Source organism: Sus scrofa, chromosome 3 (assembly GCF_000003025.6).
Source record: "Sus scrofa isolate TJ Tabasco breed Duroc chromosome 3, Sscrofa11.1, whole genome shotgun sequence".
Taxonomy (NCBI): Eukaryota; Metazoa; Chordata; class Mammalia; order Artiodactyla; family Suidae; genus Sus; species Sus scrofa.
The window spans coordinates 97,034,479-97,057,325 of NC_010445.4; the positions used below are offsets into that span (position 1 = coordinate 97,034,479).

The following is a 22,847-nucleotide window of genomic DNA, read 5'->3' on the forward strand; positions in this document are numbered from 1 at the left end:
TAGATTAATTATATGAGTTCCTGGAATTCATATACATGGAATCATACATTAGGTATTTTATTTTGTCTGACTTTTTCACTCTCCATAATGATTTTGAGATTCATCCATGTCATTATACATATCAGTAGCTTGTTCTTTCTATTGCAGAATAGCATTCCATTGTACAGATATACCACAGTTTATTTAAGTACTCGTTGATAGATATTTGTGCTATATCTAGTTTTGACTGTTACAAATTAAGGTGCTAGAAATATTCATGTTCAGGTCTTTGTATGGACATCTGCTTCTGTTTCTCTAGAGTAAACATCTAGGAGTGGAATGAGTGGGTTGTAGAGAAGAGTGGACATTTAACTACCTAAGAAGCTGCCAGGAGTTCCCGTCGTGGTGCAGCAGAAACAAATCCAACTAGGAACCATGAGGTTGCAGGTTTGATCCCTGGCGTTGCTCAGTGGGTTAAGGATCTGGCGTTGCCGTGAGCATGATTCCAACTGGGATGAGTTGAAAAATGCTGTTTCACTATGGAATAAATTATCAAAATAAGCAAAAATAAAAATTATGAGGAAAAGGTTTCAATCTGCTCAAGATGGAGGAAAAAAATCTGTTTTTCCTTAATAACCACAAGTCGCAGACACGACTCGGATCTGGCGTTGCTGTGGCTGTGGTGTAGGCCGGCAGCTGTAGCTCCTATCAGACCCCTAGCCTGGGAACCTCCATATGCTGCGGGTGCAGCCCTAAAAAGACAAAAAAAAAAAAAAAAAAAAAAAAGAAGAAGCTGCCAGATTATTTTTCAAAGTGATTGTACCATTTTACATTTCCAGCAGCGGAGGATGAGAGTTCCAGTGGTTCAATATGCTAGTCAGTGTTTGGTGTGCTCAGTCTTTTTAATTTTGTCTTTCTAGTGCATACGTAGTGATATCTCATCATGGTTTCAATTTGAACTTTCCTAATGACTAAGGACGTTGAGCAGCTTTATGTGTGTTTCTTTGCCATCCATAATATCTTCTTTGCTGAAGTCTTGATTCAAAGTTTGACTCAATTTTTTGTTGGATGGTTTGTTTTCTTATAATTCAGAATGTAATCTGGACATAAGTCAAAAGATTATTCGCTCAGGCATAGATTCATTTATCTTCTTGGCATGTAGAATCAGAGAAACAAAATTAAGTTGCAGCAAGAAAAGAGTATAGTTATACTTAAGGAAATACTTTTTGACTGTGACATGCATGTGGGCACTGGGGCAACCAAAAAGGATGTAAAGCTTTCCTAGTAGACATTGAAAAATGGGGCTGGGGAGTTCCCTGGTGGCCTAACAGGTTAAGAATTTGGCATTGTCACTGCTATGGCTCAGGTCGCTGCTGTGGCACAGGTTCGATTTCCAGCCCAGGAACTTCCACGTGCCATGGGTATGGCAAAAAAATAAATAAATAAATAGGGCTGGCAGTGGTCTGTTTGGACAACAGTGTATGACACTCAATTCACCTAATTTCAGTCTTCATTTGAGATAAAAATCTTTCCTGGGGCAGGTCTGTTGCTAACATCTCAATAGTCTTTGCTCTTTTATGCTATTTTTTTTTTCAGGCCAAAAAGTGTAATTTCTTGGAATTTTTCAAAACTTTCCATGTACTCCATGGTTTTAAAAAATTCATTCTTTGTGATTTTAGCTTGAAGCGTTGCTGTGGAACCTGAGGAGAGTCATTCATTATATTCAGGGGTATTAATTAGCTCTAGCAAAAACAAATTGCCATGTCTGGAGGGTAATCACCTTAAAAGAAATGCTCAAATTTCTCTCATCCAGCAATAGCACAAATCACTGTTTTAGCTGATAGTATTGGGAAGGTTCATTCATCTCTCTGTAGAGGCAAAATAATTAAGTAGATTCTCGAGAAGAGGGTCTACATGATTAAAGGAGCACAGACTGTTTTAGTGTTTTTAGCCCATGGAAGGGAAGAGTAAGGGGTGATTTAATGACAGGATTCCAATAGAGATAATGAAGGGTTTTCCTATGGATAGAAAACACTGCTCATTTGTTCTCCAACTCCAGAGAGATTCTAACAGAGGACATCGGCTCCCACCAGAGAAAGATTGAGTGTATTAGACTTAAAACTTCTATGATCGGCATCAGTATTGTTCTGAAATTAAGCAATGGGACAATAAAAAAGATAGCTGTCTGCCTGGAAGGTTGACGTGTCCACTGAATTATAGGATTTTGTTATTGAAGGGACCTCTGAGATGACTTCAGTCTCCTTTTACAGATGAGGATGTGAAAGGGCCTTGTGTAGCTTACCTGTGGCCACGTCTAGATACTAACACTTTAATTTGAGGATGTTGTAAAAGTAGCCAGGTCTAAGAGACGGCAGAAGGACCATGTAAGAGTTTTGGCATCGCAGTAGGTTTCTCTCCACCAAAATAGTCACTTAACTGGTGACTATGTGAATTTATTTTTTCCTAAGCCCATGAAGATCCTGCCATTGTGCTGACCTGGGTCTTTTGTCATTAAAAATACTAAAGATTTCTAACCTTGGACATTCTGAATGTGTCTCTAAATAAATAGTACACTTGGAAGAACTATTGATGGTTTCACCTGAGGTGATCAATATTGATAAAGGACAGCAGAGGTCACTGCCACAGCTGTGCCCACAGCCTTTGGGGAGCCTGCCCCAGTCTGATACAAGGTTCTTCAGAAACTTTTGGCAGATGCCTGTGCTGCAAAGACTACCATTTCATGGGCAACTATACACTGGTGACTGATCTGTCGTCCTTAGAGATATTGCGTTGTAAAGCTTTAGGTTTTATTTTACCAAACACTAGTTAGAGCGGTAGGAAACACATTTAGGCTCCCAATTCATTGTGTATTGGATCTGCAAATATGAGTTCTAACCATGGGAATTAAAGGGATAAGCAGCTTATAAAGCATCACACATCCTTTACTACAACAGAAAGAAATTAGCACCATGCACTTTGATTGTGAGTACGTTTTATGTAACACATTCTGTACATGTCCCCACTGGTCCATTTAGAGCAAAAACTGACATATGTTTATATAGTATTCTGTACTTATTTCAGAGGGTTTGTGTGAGTACTAAAAATGAGATAAGATCTTCGAAGGCACCTAGCATGTCTCCCGCCATCTGGCAGACACTCAGTAAACGTTTCTACCCTTCTTTCCCTTGTCCTTTCTCAGGTTTTAGCACAGGTATCGGAATCTTTCAGAGCCGTAACAAATGTTCGGGACTGTTTTCTCCAACCCGCCCACTACGTACAAGGAAAGGAAAAGACATGCAGAAGCCCAGGTGCTGCATGTTCAGCCGCTTTAAAGACTCAGTGGCTGCCCGAACTGTTCATCTCCGGGTCTTTTGTGTAGCAAGAGTGGGAACAATGTGAGGGCTTTTGCTATTGAGAGGAATATGCAGCTCTTTCCCTCTGTCTGCACAAGGCTTATCCTGGCTTGAGAGCCCCGAGGGGAGATCCAGAACGCTTTTCCAGCTGTCTGTGAGGAGGCCGGTGGACCAGTATGCGGCTTGTTGATCCAGGGTTAGAGAGAAAAACCCACACGTGGACTGGGAAGGAAGAGCATGCCAGAATTTCAGACTAAGTCCAGTGGTTATTTTTATTGTGTTGGAAAGTTTTATGCTGATTATGTTAGTTTTGTTTTGTTTTGTTTTTTACTTTATAATACTCCATTTTATTTTTGGGTAACGGCGGAAAGTAATGATTCCCTTTTAATCTCTAGGGCCTCCAAAAATCTTTGTATTTATGTTTCAGTAAAGTCTTTTCCATGTTTTTTCTCAGTCAGGAAAGAATCTGTTCAGGTATAACTGCATTTCAGCGCTTCAGAGGAAAAAAGAAACTTCGTTCCAGCAGTCTAGACAATTTGGGTGGCATCTGAAAAATTCAGTTTCAAATTGTATTTGTTGTCTAGGCAAAAAATAATGAAAGCATGAAATGAAATTTCAGATAAAATATAATTTTCATCCGCTATGTGTTTTCCAAAACTCTGTGTGGATATCAGCAAGTAACTAGGGATAACAGAAAGCATCCTTTCAGTTATTTAAAACATGTTTGTAATTCTGAATAATCAAGGAGCATTATTCAAAGATCTCTTTAAAGTAAGCACCACGCTGGATACCTTCCCTGTCCCTGTTGGAAAATTCTCTTGCTTTCTTTCCCAACACCGAGCGGAATGGTATGAATGCAACTAGCCTCTGCCACTGTATCTGTGACCCTATGTCCTTGTCACATATGTGACCAGGTGCTGTGCCCAGTTGTTGCAGGGATAAGTGGAAGGGTGTCAAAGTGATGGAGGCTGATTCCCAACTCCTGGCAGCTGCCATTTTTACCAGTTTGGGATTAACAGCCCATGGCTAATTGACCCGGAGGGAGCCCTAGTAACTTGGAGTTAAGAGTGGTGGGTGGGGAGTTCCCGTCGTGACGCAGTGGTTAACGAATCCGACTAGGAACCATGAGGTTGCAGGTTCGGTCCCTGCCCTTACTTAGTGAGTTGATGACCCGGTGTTGCCGTGAGCTGTGGTGTAGGTCACAGATGCAGCTCGGATCCCACGTTGCTGTGGCTGTGGCTTAGGCTGACAGCTACAGCTCTGATTCGACCCCTAGCCTGGGAACCTCCATATGCCGCGGGAGCGGCCCCAGAAATAGCAAAAAGACAGGAAAAAAAAAAAAAAGAGTGGTGGGTGGAGGGGACCTGAACAGGATGCACCTTCTATGCCTTAAACTCTGGTTGGGATGTCCTGGGGCTAACACATTGCAGTTTTCAGATGTGCTGTTTTGGCTTATTAATTATTGTCAGCATTTCTTCATCAATTTTTTTAAATTTTTTTATTAATGAGAGTTAACTTGTAAAGAGCAATTACAGCTTTGAGCTGCTCGATATTTAAACATTCTACCCATAGATATATATGTGTGTGTGTGTGTGTGTATTTTTTGTCCATGAAAGCTGGAAATTTGTGATTTTTAGCTTAGCTACTGTCTACTGCTCTTATTTTCCCCTCACTATCCAAACCAAGGATTTTTTTTTTTAACTCAAACTTCAAAAGTCCTGAACCCATTACCCTTCCAAGAAATATATTTGAATAAAGAAATCCATGAGCTGTGCAGAGGGAAAGATTACAGTAAATGCAACTTCTGAGTGCTGGTGGTTTGAGTTGCAGGAAAAGGAACAAGTAGTTCAGGTGGTGGTAGGTCCTTTGATGAACTGAAAATCAGTTTAGGCAGGACAAGCAGAGAATCTGGCCACCTTGGTGGCACCGAACTCACCTGAGAATGTGCAAGAAGGGCTTCAGGAACACCACACTTAGAACAAAAACATATTTCAGAGTGGCTGGACACATGGAACTGTTTTTTCAAATTCACTGGTACAACCTTATTTTTTTAGCGGTTTCTCTCTTTTATGCGTACACACGTACCCACACATGTTCATGTTTCTGAAGGCAAGATTGAAACCGGGACTCACACACAATAAAAAGAAAAAGAACTCTTGTGTGAAACGGCATTGGAATTGACAGAAAGTAGAATCTGGGCCCTGGATCTGGAGAATAAAGGCAGCAGGGCTCATGTAAACAAGTCAACAGTTGGTACCAAAGAAACTCAGTCTTCCCTCTCTCCTTTCCAGCTCCTTCGGTGGAGAGGGGGAGGGGCAGCCCTTGTGAGCCCTGAAGCTTGTTGGGTCCGGCAAGGCTCTGTGTCCTCAGCCAGTTGTTGAGATAGAGAATATTAGAGAGTTTGTACATGTGGATAAAAAGTGTAAGTTTGAAAGTTCTTCCACCTGCTAGATTTCAATTCTAGCAGGTACCATTTATTGATCATTAACCTTGTAGGCATTGTGTTTCTATGCATTTATCTCATTCAAGCTTCACAGCAGCCTCTGAGGTAGTTACTTTTACCTGTTTCATCAATGATAAAAACTTAGGAGGTTCACTGAACTGTCCAGGGTCACCTGCTAGTAAGTGGAAGAACTTGGGCTTAAACTTAGGTTTCCTGGATTCCAGAACATATTCTAAACTCCTGCCTTATGTGCTCTGCTATTCAAAACTATAAAGACCCTGTTTCTGCTCTCAAGATTATTTTAGTCTAGCCAACATGATACCCAAGGGCTGTTGCGGGGAATGCAAAAGGGTGGACCCCCACCCCACCCCCAGCCCTGACAGCTGTAAGCAAGCCATTGCAGTGACAGGACCCAGGAGAGAAAGGGATTGCGTCTGACCAGAGGAGGTGCAGTAAGATTTTGTAAAAGAAGTGATACCTAAGCAGAGTTCAGAGGATGAAGAAGAGCTTCCCAAGCATACAGGAGTGAAGAGGACCTTCATTCCAGAGAGCGCAAACTGCAGTGTGCAAAGGCGCTAAGGATGAAACAATAGCTGGCTTAACACAACATATATAGAAATCTTATATATTTATAACCTGGTATAACCTCAACCTAGTCTTCAGAGATAACCTGCAAGGCAGGGTCATCTCAGCTTCAAAGATTGTTGGTAGATGACTGTTCCCAAGAGCAGCTGGCCCTGCTGTCGGAGAAACCGACCATGATGGCAGATTTTCGGAAGAAAATTTAATGAAGGGCTTGGGGGTAGGTCAGACATACCTTCTTTAAACTCTGCCCAGCTCCTGAGATGCTAACCCCTTGGTCAAGTAGGGAAGTCTAGAGCAAAATGGATGATTATTTTCATCAGCGGCAGAAGTTCTAGGTATTCGGTTTTGTACAAGGCACAGCTTGACTTCTGGAAAGTGAGGAGCGGGACTGGATCTGGGTCTGAGAAGGCAGAGGAACTGGGGGAACCTTAATCACGTCAGTGAGGGAGAGGGGAAGGGGATGGCTGGGTCCTAAAGCCATCCTGAGACTTTTCCGAAGGCTCTCACTCTAGTTCTCATGAAATGAGGGGCCTACTTAGGGTCACCCGGTTTTACAGAGTCTTCTCAGTTCAAAAATACCTCCCCCAGTGCTGTTCGGTCAGCTACTTCGCCGTGGTGAGGATTAAACGACATAATACATGCAAAGCTTTTAACGCGAAGTCTGGCCCTTTGTAGTGCTTAATAAATACTCGTTACTGTCAGCATCATCTTTATTGTTCTGCTTCACAGTCTACCAACTAGGGACTGGTTGGCTCCATCATTCCTACCTCAATGCGATTAGGTTGAACAGGTTGCTTTGGAAACATTTGGCTTGTTCAAGGCTCTGAGGATTTGGAGGCAACTGTGTCATAACGTCTTAGACTGAATTTTTCAGGTTGATAAACCCTAATTAGAATGCAGGACCTGCCACTTGCTGGTTTTGTGACATAAAGAATGTTGGGAAACCTCACCTTTCTCATCTTAAAGTAGGAATGAAGATGGTACCCTTGTGAAGAAGATTTAATAAAGGAAATGAAATCGTGTCTGAAGGACACAGCCAGGCCTGGTACACAGTAGGCATTTAATAAACCTCAGTTCCCTTCCTTTTGACTGCATGCCCTGGGGGCCAGTTTGTGTTCACGGAGAGAAAAGCAAGGCCCGGGGAGGGCATGTCTTTCTTACCAACCTTCAGTGTTCCTCTGCCTGATCCCACATGGTCATCTCCTGGACCAGCCCCTCCTCTCTGGATGTCTCACCTCACTTCTTCTACAGCAGCCCGGGTTGGCTTCTCACGGCCCAGAAAGCATTGGCTGAGTGGCCTGTATTTCCCACTGGACTCTAGACTCCCTGTGGCCTGGGCATGACTTCACCCTCTGAGCCTCTGGTTCCTAACCCAGTGTGTGCTCGTGCCAGGCACTCAGTGGACATCTCCGTGACTAACCTAGAGATCTGAGTGGTGTCCAGTCACTTCTCTATGAACAAAATCTGAGGGTAAATATAAGGGGGAAACACCTGGACAAAAGCTTAGCCACTGCTCTTTGACACCAAAGGATCTCAGAGGAGTGGTCTTTCCCCGCTCAGAATACTATAGTCTCAGTTTTCCAAGGTCATCCAGGGTTCCTGCAGTCCAAAGCTGTGTATCACCTCACTCCAAGACCCTCGTCTCCTCTAAAAAGGGGTTCCGACTCTCCCTCCTTTCTCTCTTCTATGCCACTGCACACCCTTGTATGCCTGTGAGGCTGTAACTGACTTGTGAGCATGAGGTTGTCATTCTGGCTCCCCCTCTAAGCCAGAGGGTCCTTGTGAGCCACGTCCTGCTCCCTGCACTCACGCCTCTAAAGCAGAGCGCGCACCTGACACACTGTGTGCAAAGGAGCAACTGGAGATTCTTGACCTGGGTTTGGGAGACACTGCCCCAAGGGTTTTGAATGTGCGTCATGAACCTCCTAAAATTGTATGTGTATGTTGATAAATGTGCTTCTCTTGTGAGAGAGTCCACAGTTTACATTAGATTCTGAAATGTTTTCATGATCCTAAAAATGTTTAAAGCAAAAAAACAAAAAACCCAACACACTAAGTTAGAAATTTTCCACATACTCGTAAATTAAAGCTCATGTTTTTATTAGCTGGGAGATATTCTTATGCTCCCCTGATACCCAGGTGTGAGCTACAGCTCGAACTAGCCTACAAGTTCCACTGGGAGCCATGGCTGGTGGCTCTGGCCTAGCTGCTGCTGCTTACACATCATGGAGGGCCCGCTTAGCCTTTCTGTGCTTCGTTTCACTTTTCTTCTGTTAATTTAGATTTATAACGCCCTCACATCCCTCTGGAATGCTGTATAGTGAAGACATAAATGGGTGTGCAGGCATTTTATAAACTGTCAAGGGCTCTACAGTTGTGGAGTGCAAGTATTACTCTTACAGATGTGTCAGTATCATGTTACATGGTACCAGGAACACAGGCAATCGATAAATATATGATTAAAATAAACATGGAAAGGGTTTATTGGAGTGAGAGGGCTTGAGGTTTAGAGACACCAGTGTCTGCGTGTCCCACAGAGCCTGTGTGTGTTCTAATATTCAGGCCTAGAACATAGCTGGTTATACTGAGGAAATGATTTTCAAACTATGGTGAAAGAAGAAATGAACTTTGAGATTCCAAATCCATCTGCTTTAGTTTCCAGAGGAAATTGAGACTTAATAGAAGCTGTCCTACTTCTTTCAGAAGCGCTCTGAGGAATTCCCATCGTGGCTCAGTGGTTAACGAATCCGACTAGGAACCATGAGGTTGTGGGTTCAGTCCCTGGCCTCGCTCAGTGGGTTAAGGATCCGGCGTTGCCATGAGCTGTGGTGTAGGTTGCAGATGTGGCTCAGACCTTGTGTTGCTGTGGCTCTGGCGTAGGCTGGCAGCTACAGCTTGGATTCACCCCCTAGCCTGGGAATCTCCATATGCCGTGGGAGTGACCTTAGAAAAGGCAAAAAGACAAAAAAAAAAAAAAAAAAAAAAAAAAAGCTCTCTGAGTCTTCCGAGTCTTCCTCATCACTTTATAATGGAGGCCCAAAAAAATCTTCTTGCCCTCATATCATCAATTTGCAGTCTTACCTGTTTTTAAATGATGCAGGATCACACCCATCTTAATTCTCTCATTGGGGCCACAGAGAGGCCTGCCATTTCTAGGACATGCTGATCCTGTACTGACACAGGCATTTATAATGCATTATAAAAACTGTATTTCCAAAGTACCTTCCTTCTTGGAGCGTTCTTGTAGACACCTCCTCAGACCCCTGGGGACGGATTATTGCCACCACTGTCAGCTTGACAGAGCCTGGGAGTTTATTGTGACTTGTCCAAGTCACCGACATCAGTGTCCAAAGCAGACTGAAAATTCAGCTGCTCTAATTACTTGGCCTTGTAGTCACTAGATCTGTGTCCCCAAAGATCTCTGCTCGATTTTAGCATCTTTGCTGAATCAAACTAAAAGACTCTGTCTAGGGGAAGGATAGATTTTAGCTTCAAATGTAGTTCACTTAGGGCTGAAAAGACTGTGCTTTTATTCCCTCACACTCCAGACCACATACACCTGGGGAAAAGTTCAGTCTCATCACACCCTTCCCTGCCCCCAAAGACTGATGAACAGTAACCTGGAAATGTTTTTTTGCTTGATAGCTCTGTGTGTGTGTGTGTGTGTGTGTGTGTGTGTGTGTGTGTGTTGATTAGAATCTATCCTTCCATTTAAACAATCTGCAATAGGAGGAGTTTGAAATTACATTTAGTCATTGCTTTAAAAGGAATGGTACTTAATTAAATATCACGTTAAAAATAAGCCTCTTCTCTTTTTCTGTAATTGCATTACTTTTTTGAGAGGAGGTTTTGTTTTGCTCTTTCACCTGATTGTGTGCATTTGGAAAGTACCCTAATACGGGGCATCCGAAAGCAGAAAATTCTGGCCCTTTTCCCACTTTCCATTCTTTCTCCTTTTGGGATGCCAGATTTCTTTGCGAAATCATCATTTGCAAAAGGTCAGGAGCAGAAGGAGAGGCATTCTTTAGTGTACAGTTACTGCTAATTAGAAACTAAACATCTGTAACCATGTCAGAATTATTTGTATTTGAAAAGAAACATTTATACACAAAAGCCTTTTCGGTAACATAAAACACACTATAACACAAAGTGTGTGTGTCAGAGGGGTGGGGGACAGACAGCCCAGGAAGCTTCCGACAAATGACTGTGCTGAGTGAGGTCATTTGCTAATTAAATCTCAAAGCTTTTTCTGAGTATTTTCTTTTCTCCATCTAGTGAAGTTTTCTCACTCATTCCCCGCAACCCTCCATGGGCCAAAGCAAACATTTTACTGCGTTTGCCAATTACAGATCAAACATTTAATCGTTTTAAAAGAAAAGTAAGTGAGAAAATGGGTGAATTGGCAGAACCCAGTCAAAAACCATTGGGAGGAGTTCCCGTGTGGCTCAGCAGGTTAAGCATCTGACTAGTATCCCTGAGGATTTGGGTTCAGTCCCTGGCCTCGCTCAGTGGGTTAAAGATCTGGTGTTGCCATGAGCTGTGGTGTGGGTCACAGACCCGGCTCAGCTCCCAAGTTGCTGTGGCTGTGGTGTATGCTGGCAGCTGCAGCTCCGATTCCACCCCTAGCTTGGGAACCTCCATAAGATGTGGCCCTACAAAGAAAAAAAAAAAAATGGGGAAATCTCTAGCTGCCTACCATAGCCTTCGCCTTCAGTGACTTTCCTACCATGATGTAAGGGGAGCTCTTTTCCATCCTGAAAGTGTGTCCTGTTTGACCCATCCCATGACTGTCCCAGGAGGAAAGGACACAAGGCCTTGACTTCCCTTCACCTCTCTCTCTTCTCTCCCTACTTGCTCCAACCTGCCCTCTTCCCCATGATGAAATTCTGCTTGGATCATTACATTTGTACAGAAATTCTATCTGTACATTTATTATCATATTAAGATAAATGTCAGTGATAGCTCTGGAGTGTTAGAAACAACTCGGTCTTAGGGCTTTGTCTCTCCACATGCTAAGCCAAAATGCACCTAATGGCTCAGATCTTACTGGTAGTTTTTTTCTTGGACGACTGATTAACTTTGGAAAAAACAAGAGGCCATCTCTTTCCCCCACGGAGTCTGCTACCTTCTGAGCCTCCCCATTCTTGTCTTGGCATCTAAGGCACTTGTATAAGTTGAGTGAGTTTTTTTTTTTTTTTTTTTTTTTGTCTTTTTTGTCTTTTTGCCATTTCTAGGGCCGCTCCCGCGGCACATGGAGGTTCCCAGGCTAGGGGTTGAATCGGAGCTGTAGCCACCGGCCTATGCCAGAGCCACAGCAACGAGGGATCCGAGCTGCATCTGCAACCTACACCACAGCTCACGGCAACGCCGGATCCTTAACCCACTGAGCAAGGCCAGGGATCGAACCCCAAACCTCGTGGTTCCTAGTCGGATTCGATAACCACTGCGCCACGACGGGAACTCCCTTGAATAACTTTTTTTTGTTTTGTTTTGATTTTTGAGCCACACCCGTGGCATATGGAGGTTCCCAGGCTAGGGGTTGAATCGGAGCTGTCGCCGCTGGCCTACGCCACAGCCATAGCAACACAGGATCTAAACCGCTTCTGCAACTTACACCACAGCTTATGGCAACAGCAACACCAGATTCCCCCACCCACTGAGTGCGGGCAGGGATCGAGCCTGCATCATCCTGGATACACATCGGATTCCGTTTCTGCTGTGCCGCAGCGAGAACTCCCAAGTTCCTTTTTGTAATGGGATGAAAGATGGTGAAGTCTTGGGAGTTCTAGTCAAGAACTTATTTAAGCTGGGACTTAGCATATCGGGCTTTCCTTTCAAATAAAACTCCACCTGTGAAAGCTCTCAAGTGCCCACTTTCAACAAAAATGGTTGTGGACTCTCAGGTTCTGAGTGTTTACAAAAAAGGCAAGAGGCCCTAGGTGACCTGCCTTTCCAATGACCTTTGTCGAATCTCAAAATACCACTTCTCTGTGACTTTCACTTACTTAAGAACTGGCTTCTCATCAAGCTCTTTGGCTGTGAGTCAGCCCCAGAGGCAAGGATTTGGTAACTTGAGGGCCCACGTCTTATTCTCCTGGCAGTAAGTTCAGAGCGAGTACTCTACCGTTGGTGGCATGCCCCAGTCTGGCCTGACTTCTCAGCCTTAAGGTCCACTGTTATTCATGAGCCTCTGCTGAAATCAGACACGTTTACCTCGAGCATTTCCGACGCTGCTGTACGCAACTGTCCCTGCTTGAAATAGCTGCCTGGCCTCTCGTGGCTTCCTTGAATCACACTCGCTTTCCTGAGTTCCATCCTTCTCAACATGATCACCCACCGTTTCATCCTTCTGTAGCCATCACAGTAAGATCATTTGCCTGTCATTTTTAGTTGGCTTTTCTTTTTTTCTTTTTTTTTTTTCTTTTGTCTTTTGTCGTTTTTAGGGCTGCACCCATGGCATGTGGAGGTTCCCAGGCTAGGGGTCTAATGAGAGCTGTCGCCCTGGCCTACACCAGATCCACAGCAATGCCAGATCCACAGCTCACGGCAACGCTGGATCCTCAAACCACTGAGCAAGGCCAGGGACTGAACCCTCAACCTCATGGTTCCTAGTTAGATTCATCTCTGCAGCACCACCACGGGAACTCCTTAGTTGGCTTTTCAAATGTACTTCTCATCTTGTCAACCAGAGTATAGGCTCCTCAGAGACAACAGTGACAATCTTATTTCTCATGACACTTATCATAGCACATTTTTTCATTATGAGAGCCTAGAAAATAGCTGTTTGATTGTTAAGGAGCAGCTAGCTAGCTATCTTATTCCCAAATCCTATCTGTATTTTTCCCTGAGATAGAATCATAGATTATCAATGGTGTTTATGAGCAAAGCAAAGTCACCTGTAGAATTGACATTTTAAAAGTCATTTGGAGTAAGGAAAGTATGAAAAAACATCATTTGGAATGGGGAGCAACTCCTCCCCTCACCCTGCCCTTGGGTATTTCAGGCAGACTGAGACAGAACCTCAACACGTGCAAAGGTGCGGATGTGGAAGTGAGTGTTGAATGGCCTTGTGTTTTTATATCTTCCCAGATGTGGTTGTTCACCTGTTTACCGCTCCCGTGAAATGGCAGCTCGTGCCTTGGTCCCATTTGTTATGATGGACGAAATCCCTGCTACCATCCGAAGTCTGTTGGCCAAACTCCCTGACTGCACTGACCAATGTTTCCGGCAAAACCATATTCATGGGACACTTCTCCAGGTAAGGAAAGTCACTTTTTGTGACTTCTGTCAAACACTAATGAACTTTGGTACAGTTAGCAGGTGCAGATTTGATATGCTTTTAACTTTATCCATAGAACTTTTTTCTCTTGTTGAAAGAACAAGTATTTCTTGGGTGTGCTTTTTTCATTATTTGCAATGCAGTAGCAGATCGTCTTTTATATTGCAACCTAAGCTTTCTACAACATGCTTTTCCACTTGGTCTTCCTCTCTAAACCAGATGAAGTCTTTTTCATCGAGGATGCCTGCAGAACATTCTGGGCCACTCCCTGTTCAGGGTGAAGTTGTGAGTGTTCCTTGATACACATCAGGGAGGGTTTGCCCTGCAGCATGACACTGCAGTACATGAATTACCAAACCCTATTTTCCTGTTTTCTCTGTGCTACAGAGGAGACTTTTCTTTTGAATAAACACACAAATTTATTTATTGCTTTTAACTTAGCATTCCTCCTAGAAATGTTACAGCAGATGATTAAGAAATAAGCTTCTTATTGAAACAATCCTTTTTATTTTGTTTCTTTTTATGGCCTCACCTGTATATGGAGGTTCCCAGGCTAGAGGGTGAATCAGAGCTGCAGCTGCTGGCCTGTGCCACAGCCACAGCAACACTGGATCCAAGCTTCATCTGCGACCTGCGCCGAAGCTTGTGGCAACACCAGATCCTTACCCACTGAGCAAGGCCAGGGATCAAACCCACATCCTCATAGACAAACTGTCTTTTTTAAACCCTAGCTGTAAACATGGGGACAGGAGGTATTAGTAAGAAGGTCTGCTGTTCCCTTGGCTTCTGCGGTCACTCACAGTGGGGCTGGCTTAGGATTTAAATATGAGGTCATGGAGTTCTCTAGTGACCTAGTGGTTAAGGATCCAGTGTTGTCACTACTGCAGCTATGGATGCTGCTGTGGCTGGAGTTCAATCCATGGCCTGGGTACTTTTGCACACTGCAGGCATAACCGAAAAAAAGCAAAAATCAGGTCATATTTATGATTTGTGAGCAGATTTGAAAGATGGCCTTAAGATGCAAATATTATGCTCCAAGTTGAGATACACTCTGCTGATGTAGGAGGCAGTGGGTAGGGTGATTAGGGGCATGTGAAACTGTGGATCCAGACTAGTCTCAAATCCATCACTCACTGCCTCTACATTTGTGTCATTTTTGAACCATAGATAATAGTAGTGCATACCTCTGAAGGTTTGGGGGAAGATTAAATGAATTAATGCATATAAATTGCTTAGAATAGTACCTGGTACATAGTAAGATATACAGATAGTCATTATTGTTATTGTAATTTTAATAAGTCTGTACTGTAGTGAAAACTGATATTTTTAGTAACTAATTCCACCAGGTGAGAATGCAAGATAGACTTACTTTCTTGCCTTCCTTCCTTGGTTGTTTTATTATATATTCAACAAGTGTTTGTTGAATGGCTTCTCTATACTACTGTGTCACAGTCAAAATAGTGACCAAGTCAGGTCTTGCATTAAAGGAATTGGGGACAAAAAAAAAAAAAGCAATGAAGAAGAGAAATGACAAAGTAGTGTGCTCCATGCTAGGTGAGCACAGAGCAGGGCCACATGACTGGTCTTGGGGAAGTCAGGGAAAGCTTCCCAGAGGAAGTGACAGCTAAGCAGAGAGCAGAAGGTAGCCGAGGGACAAGAGAGAAAGAATTCTTCTCTTCTGTATGCAGAGGTAAGAGCATATAGAAAGACTTGGGCTGGGTGAGAAGTCAGCCCATCTGGGAACTGCAGGGGTGGGTGGGCCTGAAGTTCTAGAGCGGCAGGTCTCAAACTGGTCTCAGAACCTTTTTATCCTCTTCAAAGTTTTTGAGGATCCCAAGGAGCTTTTGTCTGTCAATATTTAACCAGAAACTAAAACAGAAAATAAAACACAAGAACTCAACAGCACACATTCCATTAGTCATGAGAGAGGTGACATCATCACACACCTTGGAGCCTCTGGCAAACTCCGCTGTGCACTTGTGAGAGAAGGAGAACAAAGGAGGAAAGCAAAGTCTCAGTGTCATTTTGAAAATAGATTAATCTTGAAGATCTCCTGAAAATATTGTGCAACCCCCAAGGCTCCTGGACCAGATGCTATGGTCTGTGTTACACATGTGATGTGTCATTGGTGGCTTCTTCAGTGCACACTCTAGAGCACTCATCTCCCTTAGTCCTTACAACATCCCTGTGATGAAGAGAGGGGCTGGGGTTGCTTATGAACCTGCGACCCTGATGCCCGTAGACTTCTGTTAGACTCTGCTGTTCCTTTGAAGGGAAAGGACCTACAATAATAAGTGGTGCAGAACAGGCTCTTCAGAGAGTCATAGAGGATTCAGCTGAGTTAAAAGGAAGCCAGCTTGTCAGGGGGCATCAGCCTCACTTTTTTTTTTTTTTTGACTGAAGATCCACTCTTGGCGAACTTAGAAGTGGTGAGGTTGGGATTGTTTCTTTGGCTCTCCCACCAGTTGCACAAATGGGCCCCCAGCCTCGGTCCCCATACGCACTACTCAAAAAAGGTCTGGCCTGTGTTTCGCCATTCTGCCAATCAACAAAATATGGTCTTTTGCTCTGTGTCTGGGCTGTCTTTGATAGTCTCAAGGTCACTTTTTTCAGCTACATAATACGTGAAACACTGCGGGAAGGTTAAAAACCCTAAGGTAGTTGTGACTCTTGTTCCTGAGCGTTGGAGAAATGAAAAAAACAAAAACAAAAAAAACAAAAAAACAAGTATATGGGTGTCAGCTGTTGGGTGTTTTATCAGATAGATTCCCGTCTTTACCAGGATTGGCTTATACCCTGGCTGAAAAGAGGCAGTCAAAGGCTTGTGAAAATCGTTTTGTCATGTCTGTCCAGGTGTCTCATCTGTGTTGCAATAGTTCTGTTTCACCCTGTTGCTCTTTGTGGGGGCGGCTTAAGGGGTTAAGGTGGGAGGCTCTTTGCTTTTTCCCTTCTCCAGCTTATTGATTCCTTCTCCACATAAAGCTACCTTTGAAATCAGCAAAAGCCCTGCACCTGGAAAAGAGATGTTAGGGATTGAAAGGAATAGAAATCTCCATGGGACTTTCAGAGCCAGCTAAGTCAATAGAAAGTTGTTATTTTTTTCAAAAGCAGGAAATCATTTTGCAATCAGAAAACAAATTCTTTCACAGAACATTTTCTTGAATTATACATTTTGACTTCTTTGAAAAATGTTTATGTACATATATCAAACCCCCGAGTATTTCTGTAGTATACCTTGAAAACGAGAAATATGCTGATCTCTGAATTTTCAGGGGACTATGGAAGAAAGATTCAAATTGTAGGACGTGCGAAAAAGGAAAAGAACATGTGGGATTTGTTTCTTAATCATTTTTAAAAACCAGAGGCTCATAATTGCCATGCTGAAATGGATGGAAATAATGCACACCAGAAAAGGTGAGATTATGCTGCAGGTTCACAAGAGCCAGTGGTAAATGACATTAAATCTCAATAAAGGCTAGATAAGAGCCATGGACATTACCTCATTTGGGAACAACACTGGCAGGGCTACCCTGTCTTTTAAGTAGAATTAAAGGTCTGTTTTTATTGCCAAAATTCTTCATGTTGGGGACTTAACATTGTTACTAGGTTACTTATCACTCCCAAGAAATCATGTTAGAGTTGAAAACCTTCTCTTGCACTGAGGAAGAGTTTGGTCAACAGTCACAAGGAGAGGCTTAATCTCATTCTTAGTTACTTAACTCCCCTTTTCATGTTTCTAAGGAAATATATACCTTTTGACGTAAAAGTTTGAAATTTGAGTTTTGTATTTCCTGTCCATTTTGGTGATTTTCCTGATGGTCTCGACATATAACAGGTGATCCCTGGAGTTCCCGTCGTGGCTCAGTGGAAACAAATCCAGCTAGGAACCATGAGGTTTTGGGTTCGATCCTTGGCCTTGCTTAGTGTGTTAAGGATCTGGTGTTGCCGTGAGCTGTAGTGTAGGTCAAGATGCAGCTCGGATCCCTCGTTGCTATGGCTCTCCCATAGGTCCTATTAGACCCCTAGCCTGGGAACCTCCAGATGCTGCAGGTGCGGCCCTAAAAAGACAAAAAACATAAAAATAAAAGTGATCCCTGCCCTTTCTTAAATTAAGTTTTTTTTATACGGGTAAGGTGAAGGGGGCAGTTGAGGACATTTAGTTTCTATTAAAGCAGAAAAACCACTTTTGCATTTATCTGTATGTTCTAGGTAAAAAAATACTCTATTTTCTTCAGTTAATCCAAACAATTGCCACAGTTCTACATATCCCTTGGCTGGTATTAAATTTTCTCCATTTTCACCAGCGGAATCTGTCAAACACTTTACTGTTTTATCCACTCCCCGCCCCCAAATTTGGAGTCTTGATTTCTGTACTTACAGAAATCTGGGTCGAGAAGATTCCACTTTTCTGGCTGTGGAGCTGAGCAGTGGTGCTGTCTCTGTAGGTTGACATGACTTATCAACCAGGGATCAGCTTCAGACAGCCTAGGCCCACGCACTTGGAAAGTTTGCCATAAGAGAAGGAAAATTGAAATTTTAAGCACCTATTGGTTGTTGTTTGTTTTCTTATTGTCTTTTTAGGGCCGCACCTGCAGCATATGGAGGTTCCCAGGCTAGGGGTCAAATTGGAGCTGCAGCTGCCAGCCTACACCACAGCCACAGCAACGCCAGATCCAAGCTGAGTCTGCGACCTGCAGCCACAGCTCACAGCAACTCTGGAAGCTTTAACCCACTGATTGAGGCCAGGGATAGAACCTGTGTCCTCAGGGATACTAGTTGGGTTTGTTAACCACCGAACCATGATGGGAAGTCCTTGAGCACCACTTGTATTCCCTGGGAATTGCAAACATGATTTCATTAATCCTTCCAGTAACTCACAAGGTAGGAGTTCACACGCACACACATACACACCCAACCCCCAGTCTCTGCCTCTGTTTCTAATGAGGAAATTGAAGTGTACCTGGAGGAGTGACCTGGGGGTAAAGTCACAGATGTAGTCAAGGGTAGAGAGAAGACATTAAACTCTAAAACCTACGCTCCTTTTCTCTTTAGAACTTTCTGCCTCTCTGATAGTTGATATGAATAATGACTTTTTATCCCTAAGGAAACCAAATCAGGAATCCATCTTTGCTGTTTTTAATCCTCTGTCACTCAATTGGTCTTCTTAAATGTGATTTGATATGTTAATGCACCACTGGAAACAACGAAGTCCATCCATATTGTAAAGAGAAACAGAGGAAGCCAGTGAAACCCTGAGAAGCCAAAGCTGGTGAAAGACCTTTAAAAGTGCTCACTATACCTCCCCTTCCTCCGCTCGCCTCTTTCTCATCATTTCTCTTTGGTATCCCATTTAATACTCCTAACCTGGAAATACGGAATCCTCCCTTGGAAGGTCATAGCCAAGATCCAGTTGCCGCACCTTCTGTTATCCTTAAGGCTGTGACCAAACCCCTCAAACATGGGCAACCTAAGTGTAGCTCGTAGGCCTGGGAGCAGATGGGACCATGAAAAAGTGATCAAGACTGGATTCAGTTCAAACTATGGAATACATACCCTGTTCTAGGCTTAGTGAAAACATGAGTTTGCCTTTAAGACTCTTCCCTCCTAGTGTGGGGAGCCATGGGTTAGAAGCCCAGTGAGCCAGCTGAATCCTTGGGGACCAGGGAGCATATGAGTGACAGAAGACATGGCCAAAGATGAAGGCACCCATCATAGAGGAGCCTGAAACTAAGGCCATTTCTGCTTTAGTCTGTAACATCCTAATATACTCAGTGTTAGGGTCTTTATGGGCATAGGTATAGAAGTGCTGGGCCGAGAGGGCAGCATGAGGATAAGAATCGAGGTGGATCTCGGTATCACCCTTTGTGGAAAAGAAAAGCAGAAAACCAAGAAAGAAGTAACACTAGGCCCGTTTGGCCAGCTTGTTGTCTGTTCAAGAAATAAGGCTAAGACAAACCACCCTTCACTCTGCTACAGAGAGAAGCAGTGGAAACGAGTAGAAAATGAATGATGGAATTAGCCTTAATAAGTATAAATTCTGTTCGAGTTTTCTAAGTAAGGAAGTGAATGTTTTTAGAAAAAAAAATATTTTTTACTCATATTATTGCACCAAAACTTATGATTAAGTATAATTTAAAAGAATGATCAATTCCATCTTTTAAAAATGGGACCATATAAGACAGCACCTGATGCTTAAAGAATTTTAATATCTTTTTCTTATTTCTTAAAAGTACAAAATTGTGAAACGTAGAGTAGCAATTTGCTCAAGCCGTCCAGAAATGGAACATTCCCTGACGGGTTCCATTTGGCGACCTAAGCTTGGCCTATCTCCGTTGTTTATTTTCTACACAGAAAATATAATTGCAGAATGGAAAGTCAAAAACAAAAGCATGAAATTATGCTGATGTTGTAAGTTATAAATGGGTTGCTGGTCAGTGCGCTTCTTTCCTGGAATGAGTCATAAAGAAATGCTCACTCTTGTCACTATAGCAGTGGCCAGATTTACTCATTCTTTCTGAGGACTTGTGTTTATGTGAAAGGAGAAAATCTAAGTGGTTAGGAAGGTCCCCAGTCCAAGAAGAGCTAAAGCAGAGCTTCTCCAGTGGCCCGGCTGTAGATGTGTCAAGTATTTATTGATTCCTTCAGCTCTCAGGGCATCTGAGTGGGACCTCGAGGGGCTGGAGGCTCCAGATGGTCCTCTGCAGCATCTCTTTACCCCAGAGCGCCAAAAAAGCGGATGGTCTGTGTACGCCTCGACGGGAAAAGGATCGGGAGGCGCTGGGCTCTTCAGAAATCAAAGGAAAAAAACCAGACCTTGTTAAATCTTACCTTTTGGCAACATATTCCTATCTGGATGTAAGCCCAGAAAACTCATTTTTAATTAAAATGCTACTTTGAAGATGAATTAATCCCTTCCTTCTAAACATCGAAAGGCTTTTGTTTGGTGTGTGTTACTTCGGGAGCTCTCTCTGGGTGTGGGGGACAGCTCTTCCCTCCCAGGTTTGGAGCACCGACTGTCGTGCAATGTCACCGTCACTCGCCAGTGTCCCTGCTGTTTTGTAATACTCGGAACTCATAGTATCAGCCAGGGGTATGTAGAGTTCAGAGGTGTGTCAGTTGGTGTAGCCCCAGGGTGGTGTTACTACTTGGAATGAGAGTAGGAGAAGTAATGCTAGAAAAGAAGGTACGTGTGTAAGTATTATGTAGATGTATGTGTACGTATATACACATACCTACACACGCACATGTACGTGCCAGTTATTGAGAGAGTGTAGGGGTGTGTGGGGGGTGATATATATATATATATATATATATATGTATATATATATGTATGTATATGAACAATCTGGGAGCACTGTGTGTGCTGAGTACCTTTGGATGCTGAATGTTATTCCCATCACACTGATGAGAAAACCAGGGCAGAGGGGTTATGAGATCTGACTAAAGTTGTGCAAGGACAAAGTCAAAAAGGAGTTGGGAGTTCCGTGGGCAGTGTTACGAATCGACTAGCATGAGGTGGGTCGGTCCGGTCAGTAGGGGGGGGGGGTGGGGGTGCAGAGCGGCCGGATCCCGGCTGTGGTGGTGGCAGTGGTACAGCTCGATTCATAGCTGGAACTATATGCTGAGAGGCCAAAAAACAAAAAAAAAAAAGAGAAAAAAAAAAAAAAAAAAAAAAAAAAGTTGAGTCAAGCATTCACCACCCTTCTCTGACTTTTCTGGAAGAGGAAAAGAACGTTCTCAGGCGAGAGTGACTCGCTCGGGGGCTTTCAGGGTGTGGGGTGAAATGCAAGGTGCTCTCGTCTGTTTCTTTGTTCCTTCGGGGGAGCTGTTGGTTGAGCACTGTTCTAGGTGCTTGGAATACATCAGAGAACAACAGAGACAGACCCCGGCTCTCAAAGATCACTGCTCTCCCAGAGTGTATGTTCTAGGGGCAGGGAGACAGACAATAATGGTATTACAGGAAAATACATTCAATTTATTATGATAAGTATATAATACATAAGGAGAATTAGGAATTGGTAAGAAGGCAGACAGTTGTGAATGAGGCATCAGACTAGTCACTGTTGAAAAGATGATGCTTGAGCACATCCCACCAAAAGACAAAGGAAAACTTTTTTATTTTTTAAATAAAGAGTAAACGTCTTTTGTCCAGAAGTTGTGTTGGTGACATGTGTCTCTTTGTTCAGGACTGCCCATAAGCTTGGAGAAGGAGGCCGTTTCTGTAGAAACGTGAAGGCTCTGAAAGGTCCCCCTGCTGCATGTGCAGATCTCCGGGGCGGATGTGAAGTCCTTTCCCATAGGCTCACAGTGCACCTGGTCAGTCCGCCGTGGTTCCTGAGAGCTTGGGCAGAGAGGAACGGTCTGTCACATCACCTCTTCTGCTCCCCAGGATGATCTTTGCCTTAACCGTCTGTCTGTGACTGGGCCTTAGAGATACGGAGTAAATGTGGAGCATGCTTATTTATTCTTTTATTTAGCACACACCATTGAGTAATTATTAAGTGCATGGTACTAGGCCAGGTGCTATGGAGGACACAAAGAAAAGTTAATGTAGGTGTTCCCATCGTGGCGCAGCGGGAACGAATCCGACTAGGAATCATGAGGTTGTGGGTTTGATCCCTGACCTTGCTCAGTGGGTTAAGGGTCCAGCGTTGCTGTGAGCTGTGGTGTAGTCGCAGACACAGCTCAGATCTGGCATTGCTGTGGCTGTGGCGGAGGCCGGCAGCTGTAGCTCCCTTTAGACCCCTAGCCTGGGAAGCTCCATTTGCCGCAGGTGCGGCCCTAAAAAAAGTAGCAATAAATAAATAAATAAAAAGAGAAGTTAACGTATAACATACTTACTGTCCTCAAGAGGCTTATGAGCTGCCAGAGACAGACAAGCCATCCATGCCACAAACAACTTCCCAGAGACTCACGGCCATGACCTGTGCCGGGCAGCTGTCTGAGAACGCATGTCTGAGAAGAGAGCTCAGAAAGCCTTGTGGAGTGAACTTTGTTTTTCTTTTTCCTGCAGCATGTGGAAGTTCCCAGGCTAGGGGTCGAGTCAGAGCTGCAGCTGTCGGCCTGCACCACAGCCACAGTCAGCCACAGCCATGCAAGATCTGAGCGGCATCTGCGACCTACAGCACAGCTCATGGCAATGCCAGATCCGTAACCCGTTGAGCCACAATAGGAACTCCTTGTGGGATAAACTTTTAAACTTGCTTTC

General features: G+C 43.6%; 1 protein-coding gene across 1 annotated transcript in view; it reads left to right on the forward strand.

Moving 5' to 3' along the window:
• Positions 1-22,847, forward strand: part of THADA (THADA, armadillo repeat containing) — a 324,874-nt gene that overhangs the window by 162,301 nt on the left and 139,726 nt on the right. The window contains 1 exon segment of the mRNA XM_021088406.1: positions 13,450-13,618. Within this exon segment, the coding sequence (XP_020944065.1) occupies positions 13,450-13,618 (169 nt within the window).